General features: G+C 27.9%; 1 protein-coding gene across 1 annotated transcript in view; it reads left to right on the forward strand.

The window, feature by feature from the left end:
- Positions 1-8,599, forward strand: part of nompA (no mechanoreceptor potential A) — a 71,148-nt gene extending 62,549 nt beyond the window's left edge. The window contains exon 21 of the mRNA XM_073988487.1: positions 7,991-8,599. Coding sequence (XP_073844588.1) covers positions 7,991-8,066 — 76 coding nt within the window. The 3' untranslated portion in view covers positions 8,067-8,599. The remainder of the gene's footprint in view (positions 1-7,990) is intronic.
- The last annotated feature ends 244 nt before the right edge of the window (positions 8,600-8,843 follow it).

Raw genomic sequence — 8,843 nt, forward strand, 5'->3', positions numbered from 1 at the left:
TTTGAACAAACTGCGTATACTTACTATCACACGTTATATTTCATGATGTTACTCATACGCTTTGGAACTAGTACGAGGAACTAGGAACTAGATTACCCAACTCTAGTAAGTACACCCGGATTGCATTCTATATGCCCGGGTTCGATTTCCAAGCCAGGCAGCATATCATACTTAACGGTGGCAATAACTGTCAAAATTCTCTACATGTCTTTAAAAAGAAGTTCCCATATAATTGAGCGATCCATTCCCAGCAAAATTTGATGGAAGGCTTTCTATGCGATAACGTGATTTCATTACATCTTATGCATTGGTTCGAAGGAAGTCGTGAAAAGTCCAATCTTTTCATTAGCATTTGAACCCATGCAAAGAAAGTCGTGAAAGATCTGATCTTTTCATCAGCATTTGAACCCATGCAAAGGAAGTCGTGAAAGATCCGATCTTTTATTTATACGCATTTTTCTAAATATATAAGATTAATTCTTTACAATAGGCTTGATTCAGTCGGAGACTCGAAATCACAACCAACGTTGTTAAAACTCTCGTCGTAATGATAATGTCATTGCCAAGGGTTGGTGAAAATGACATGTCAAAGCATTGACATGACATGCTTTGGATCCAAATATTAATAGTATCTTTTGGGGTCCACGCTCATATAAAATTCACCGATGAAGATGCTAAAAAGATGACGTGCCAGTAGTGGGATTCTCTATCGCATTTTTTGGTTACCGACAAAAATCGGTAATATTAATATGCTTATAGTTTCGGTAATTAACGAAATTTGTCGGTAAGATAGCAACCAAAATAAAGTTGTCGCTAAATCCTACCGACAACAAAAGTGTTTCTAACTTTTATTCATACTTTTCATTCATAATTTTGCCTTTTTATTTTATCGATTTTTGTCGGTAACCAAAAAAAATGCATTAGAGAATCCCACTACAGATCACTTGCTCCCATGATTGAATAGCATCTTTGGCATCGAACATTTCGCTGGGATATTATTCGGGGTTCACTCATTGCTATATATGTATGTACCTTAAAGGATGTTTGTGGGAACATATGTACAGCTGTGTTCAAAATAATAGGAGTGCTTATTAACACCAAGGGAATGGTCGAATAAACATGGTTAAACTTACCCATTTTGGTTTATTTTGAATTTGTTTAACATTGTTGACATCGCAACAGTTAATTCATCAGCAGAAATGTGGTAATCTGTTTTAAATTATTTACTGTTTACACCAACATTATAAATCGCCTTCAAATTTGTTGTTCAAAAAAATAGGAGTGCGGAAGAAAAAGGACAATAAAAATATTTTTAGTTGTGTTTAAGAACAAAAGTGTCTATATTTTAGTTGACAGTAGTGAATCAAATAGATTTTATGAAATTTGATGGCTGTTGGAAAACAAAAGTTCTTTTGGAGGTAGCCTAAAAACAGGTGATTGTCCTTGCAGCGATTTTTTCCATAAATTGAGCACTTATTGGGTAACTCAATGGATTTTGTAGACAGAACTTTAGTGATTAGAGTTTTTTGATGCTCTGACTGTTATCTCGAACAATATATAATGATCGGTATCCTAGAAATTTGTGTATTTTGATCCTTGAGCCAAGTTAAAGCCGGTTTCCGTTACCTCTTTACGTAAGGATCGGTTAAAAAAACGTATCTATAAGGCATTAATATCTCAATCAAGTGATGTTTGAGGTCCTTAGCATCTTAACTGCATGCAGAATTTATTATATGGTTCATTTTTGAAAAATTGGATGATTGGCACATATTAGACATTTTTCAAAACGCTTTGTTGAGAAGGAAACTTTAAAGACAAACTTTTGAAGTTGGCCTAAGATTATTTTTATTAGGTTTTGCATCGTATAATAAAAAGTTTTCTAATGCAAATAACCTAAATGAAGTATTTTTGAGTGAAAAACGTTAGTTTATATTGAAAAATATATTACAGCGTATACCAACCTTATTGCAATCCCAGCCTGCGTATCACTAAATGGTTCAAAGTACATTTCAACCGTTCACGTTTTAAACATTTTTTGAATAGAAGCGAAACTGATTGCATATACAAGGTTAGCATCCTAAGGACTTTTAAATATTATTTGGTTAGGGGAATAAATTCCTTATAGATACGATTTTTTGGACGATCCTTGCCTTAAGGGCTAATGTAAACTGTCCTTAAACTTGGCTCAAGGATCAAAATACACAAATTTATGGGATACCAATCATTATATATTGTTAGAGATAACATCCATAGCATCAAACAAATCTAATCGTTAAAGCTTTTGTCTACAAAATCCATTGAGTTGCCCAAAAAGTGCTCAATTTATGGAAACAATTTCTGCAAGGACAATCGCCTGTTTCTTGGCTACCTCCTAAGGACTTTTGTTTTCAAACAGCAATCAAATCTCATAAAATCTATTGGATTTGCTACTGTTAACTAAAATATTGACAATTTTGATCCTAAACTCAACTAAAGCTATTTTTAACATCCTTTTTCTTCCACACTCCTATTTTTTTGAACAAAAACTTTAAACACGCTAAAGCTATTTTTAACATCCTTTTTCTTCCACACTCATATTTTTCGAACAAAAACTTTAAACACGATTTATAATGTTGGTGTAAACAGTAAATAATTTAAAACAGATTGCCACATTTCTGCTGATGAATTAACTGTTGGGATGTCAACAATGTTAAACAAATTCAAAATAAACCAAAATGGGTAAGTTTAACCATATTTGTTGACAATTTTCTTTTTTTGTATGGGCGCTCCTATTATTTTGAACGCAACTGTATGTATGCCTATTCATCTTCCATGAGAAAACCTATGAAACTTCTATGAGGAGACTTGTTGAAAGAAACTACTAGTCCCCAGCAAAAATCCTCATTACAAACCTCCTTTCCCACCCATTATTTTAACAAGGGCATGTCGCGCGAAATAACTGGTTATTTTGTGACCACTGAAATAAGTAGTCAGAATCTATTTCAGTGGTTACGAAATAACCAGATATTTCGCGCGACATGCCCTTGTTAAAATAATGGGTGGGAAAGGAGGTTTGTAATGAGGATTTTTGCTGGGTCATCATCTATTCAAAATAATTCTTGATGTTCTGATATTTTAAATGAAAAGTTGTAATCCTTATATAAAAGGGCATTGTGGTCTTCAATAAAATTAAAATTAAGAGGAAACTAATTCGTCTACTTCGAGAAAAGATATTTTTGAGTCTGAGTAGTGAAATTGGTCTGGAGTTGGAGTCGGAGTTTAAGCTCAAATAGTTCGACTTCGCAGTCCTGTATAGCAAATTATACTGAAGTTATTTAGAAAATGTATATGAGAATTACGTTGCCGTGCCATAACTCCTAACGGACATAACTCCCAAAACGTTTTTTTTTTTGAGTAATGTCCGCCTTTGTTTGCGGACATAACTCCTTTTGTTGGGAGCTATGTCCGAACCCACTATTTAAGAAAATAAATGGTTTATGTAAAAATATTCAAATACTTTATGTAGCGCCGCAGGCGAAAGTATTCTTGAAAATAATCGATTTTCTTAACAAATATTTTAAAAATTAAAGGAAATACAAAATGTTTGTAAAAATATGCAAATACTTTTGTCGCTTGATTAGAAAAATGATTTTTCTTATTAATCCAAATTAAAATAATTATCATGTGTACAAAATTTCTTCGTCGAATACCGTAATATGGTAAAACTTTTTCGAACTGCTACTGACATAATTTCGGGCATAATTTCGTTTTTAAATAACTTTATGAAATCAGGAGGATTTTGTTGATACTTCGGAATTGGTTGGCACTTAGGCTTTCTCAAATATATAATTCCGCTTACATTCTAACATCTACTCTAAAATTTATGACAATTTTTATAATTATAAATTTCAAAATTAAGCAAAGAAATAATTTTGATATTACGAAAAAAATCATTGGGAGTTACGTCCCACAGTGGTTCAGAATCGTTTTTTCCTGGTCAAAACTCTGTAACTTTTGAACGGATAGAGATATTTTCGTAATTCCTTTGTTCGACAGATAACTTTCAGCTTTCCGACACATTAAAAGCCACCAAATTCGGTATAGCGGTTGCAGAGAAATTCAAGCTCAAGATCAAAAATTTGAGTTTTTTATATTTTGCATCAAAATATGAGTGTTTTTGAGATTTTCATATGTTCTAACTATTTAAAAAATAGTCAAACCCCAATAAACAAGCAATAAAAATACAAAAAATTAAAAAAAAAATGTGGAAAAATTTTTTTAAAAAAATTTGTTTCCAAAATTTAAAAAATACTCCTTGGGTTTCATAAAACTCATATAACTCTTATATAAATTCTTATATTAAAAAATGTAATTTTGTGTGAAAAAGCTATAATTTATATGGGAAACGGCATGAAAACAAGTAAAAAAGTATCAGTCGGCTTTGCCGACAGAGATATACCCTCAGCCTGTGTGGATTGAAATACTTATGTATTTAGGGGGTTTTCAAAATGTTGGGCGAAAGCATGGATAGGATTAAAGCTCAAAAATTTGTGCGGATAACGATAGATAGAGCTTTTCTATTACACTAGCCTACGAAAAACTTAATATCGCTGTAAACAGGGCCACTAGGAAAACCTTCGGTAAAAATATCCAAAGGATCCTCGAACCACACAAAAATGTTGAACATTTGTGTGGGTCGTACCACAAGGATTGGACAGATACGGCCCAAATTTGAACATAAACTAAGTTTCGACAATATTTAGATATCCAAAGTTTGGACCAAATCGGTTGCTACGTCTATGAGAAATCGCGTGTACCATTTTATTTATTTATTTATTTATTTATTTATTTATTTATTTATTTATTTATTTATTTATTTATTTATTTATTTATTTATTTATTTATTTATTTATTTATTTATTTATTTATTTATTTATTTATTTATTTATTTATTTATTTATTTATTTATTTATTTATTTATTTATTTATTTATTTATTTATTTATTTATTTATTTATTTATTTATTTATTTATTTATTTATTTATTTATTTATTTATTTATTTATTTATTTATTTATTTATTTATTTATTTATTTATTTATTTATTTATTTATTTATTTATTTATTTATTTATTTATTTATTTATTTATTTATTTATTTATTTATTTATTTATTTATTTATTTATTTATTTATTTATTTATTTATTTATTTATTTATTTATTTATTTATTTATTTATTTATTTATTTATTTATTTATTTATTTATTTATTTATTTATTTATTTATTTATTTATTTATTTATTTATTTATTTATTTATTTATTTATTTATTTATTTATTTATTTATTTATTTATTTATTTATTTATTTATTTATTTATTTATTTATTTATTTATTTATTTATTTATTTATTTATTTATTTATTTATTTATTTATTTATTTATTTATTTATTTATTTATTTATTTATTTATTTATTTATTTATTTATTTATTTATTTATTTATTTATTTATTTATTTATTTATTTATTTATTTATTTATTTATTTATTTATTTATTTATTTATTTATTTATTTATTTATTTATTTATTTATTTATTTATTTATTTATTTATTTATTTATTTATTTATTTATTTATTTATTTATTTATTTATTTATTTATTTATTTATTTATTTATTTATTTATTTATTTATTTATTTATTTATTTATTTATTTATTTATTTATTTATTTATTTATTTATTTATTTATTTATTTATTTATTTATTTATTTATTTATTTATTTATTTATTTATTTATTTATTTATTTATTTATTTATTTATTTATTTATTTATTTATTTATTTATTTATTTATTTATTTATTTATTTATTTATTTATTTATTTATTTATTTATTTATTTATTTATTTATTTATTTATTTATTTATTTATTTATTTATTTATTTATTTATTTATTTATTTATTTATTTATTTATTTATTTATTTATTTATTTATTTATTTATTTATTTATTTATTTATTTATTTATTTATTTATTTATTTATTTATTTATTTATTTATTTATTTATTTATTTATTTATTTATTTATTTATTTATTTATTTATTTATTTATTTATTTATTTATTTATTTATTTATTTATTTATTTATTTATTTATTTATTTATTTATTTATTTATTTATTTATTTATTTATTTGTGGGGGAGGTACCGGAAGGAGTGGACCTATAAGCACCACCTTCGAATTTCATCTAATATTCGAAGAAATATTACAATATCCAAAGTGTGGACGAACGCAGTATTCGGTTCAAGCCCTCCAGCCACTACATATGGTGCCATAGGGGGTTTTTTACAACTTTCGGGCTGTTTTCTCAAGAAGTATGGACTTGCCCCTGAAAAAAAAAACTTTTACTGCCGTAATTGAGGCAACGAATGCAAGTTGCTTCAACAAAAATCAAAATGATTCGAGAGCAGGTCTTAAAGTGAATTTAACCGAAGGAGTGGACAAATATAGTCCATATTCGAACCTGATATATATCTGGTATATATTTTAGGATGCGTAAAGTATGAATCAAATCGGTTGCTCCCATCAAGAGTTATCATATGGCTTATCTTCGAACTTAAACTAAGTTTGCACAAAATATTACGAAGACCAAATTGTGGACCGAACCGGCAGATCCGTTCGAGAGTTATCTTGCGCTCCAACCACTATACACGGTGTCATAGAGGTTTTTTGTACCTTTCAGGCTATTTTCTCAGGAAGTATGGACTTACCCCTGATGAAACTTATACCGTCGTTTGGGGGCAGTGAATACAAGTTGCTACAACAAAAATCAAAGCAATTCGAGAGTAGGTCCTAAACTGAACTTTTCCCAAATTGTGTGTGGGAGGTACCCGAAGGAGTGGACCGATTGGGTCCATATTGGAACCTCATCTAAGTCTGGTAGAAATTTCACCATGTGCAGAGTTATCGTGCGCACAAATTTTCCGAACATTTCCGAACTTTTGTGGGGTAGGTACCGGAAGGAGTGGACCGATATAACCCATCTTGGAACTTAAACTAAGTTTGGACAAAATATTACGAAAGCCAAATTTTGGACCGAATCGGTTGGTCCGTTAGAGAGTTATCGTGCGCTCCAGCCAGCCAGACAGACGGACGGACATGGCTAAATCAACTCCAAATTGTCTGAAACACATTTCGTCCAAACATACTTGGGGTCTAAAACCATTATTTCGATGAGGCACATTTTGTCCGTATGAAAGTGTATATACCCTCGTTAGCATAAATGCTGAGGGTATAAAAACACACATTGTTACCCATGTAGTTTCAAAAATTTAAAAAAGTGTTAAACGGACGGAACTGCACTTTTACGAAAGTATACATAGGCTGAAAGAGGACACTCTCGGGCATCATTCTGTGAAAACGGAACTTTGTTCCAAGCTGTTCCCTAAAATTTCTTGTCCACTAAACTTGGAATTTCACTAAAATTTAGTACCTGAGGAAAAATGAAATAGCTCACTTCGTGTAAACGTTCGGTAATTTATTAAAACGACTCTTTAGGGCAACAATACTACCTACCTAACAAAAAACAATGAACACAATATCGGTTATAGTTTTTTGTGAAATAGCTGTTTCTTTCTCCAGAAATTTGCAAAAATTACGTATTTTCCAAAATTGCTAAACATTTTTCGTATTTAGAAGCACGCCACGCCCACACCTTCCAATATTTTGATCTAATTTTTGGCTTTTCTTAGTTTCAATATGTTAACTATCGCATCCCATATAGACATTAACAATCGGTGACAACAAAAAATTAGAGTTTTGGCAACGAAATTCGATTTTTGAACCACTGTGCGCCGTTCTTACTTGCTTTTCTTAATCTCTAACATTTCTACTAGGAACCTTGTAATAATTATATCTATTTATAACATACTCACACATACACTAACAGCACATCTAGTACATAATACTATAAAGATATTCGAAGTATATCTAACAATTCCCTGTTCTTTTTTCTTTAGATCCCTGCGCAGTCTCAATGTTGATGGTGGTGAGGGAGGCGACAACAATGACCCCGGACAACATCATCAAGCTTAAATCTATTTCTTTCAATTGTGCATTTCTCCGAAAACCCATGGACTTTTTATTTTTTTTACTTTTTTTAATACGATGAACCAAAAATATACATAAATAATTAACAAAATAATTATAATTATTCTTACTACCCAAAACTCAATAGCATTTATTTTGTAATTTTTCCTTTGATAAAAATGTATTTCGTGTTCATTTTTAGCAATATTATTTGGTAAGCAAAATAAAGAAAAACAAATAAAAAAATATATAAAAAAGGCTCATACAGTTTAAATCTGTGATTGTAATAAACACCAAAACATAATGCATATAATATTTTTGTATTGAAATCACAAAAAAAAAAAAACAAATAAAAAACCAAACTATTATTTTTTATAGAAATAGTAATAAAACAAATTATGCAATACATACCAAAATCTACAATAAAACAAAATACAACAATTTATTAATTGAATAATGTAGAAATATAAGTTTAAGTTTAACAACAATGAACACACTAACAATTTCCCAAATAAATATAAAGAATTATATAATAAAAATGTTTTGTTTTGTTTTTAAATATATTTAAAATGTGAAAATATGAGGAAGTGTTGGAAAAATGTAAAAAATGTAAGTGTAACGACGACAACACGGATATTTTTTTACATTTCCCTTTTCATTGTAGAAAGAATTCCGCACACACACACTTGACAATCTTATTATGATGTTTAAAACATAGTTATAAAACAAGTATTTAACATATTTTACTATTTTTTTTTTGCTACTGTTGTTTTACTATTTTTA

The sequence above is a fragment of the Musca autumnalis genome, unplaced genomic scaffold (assembly GCF_047663935.1).
Source record: "Musca autumnalis isolate F117 unplaced genomic scaffold, ASM4766393v1 scaffold_5, whole genome shotgun sequence".
Classification (NCBI taxonomy): domain Eukaryota; kingdom Metazoa; phylum Arthropoda; class Insecta; order Diptera; family Muscidae; genus Musca; species Musca autumnalis.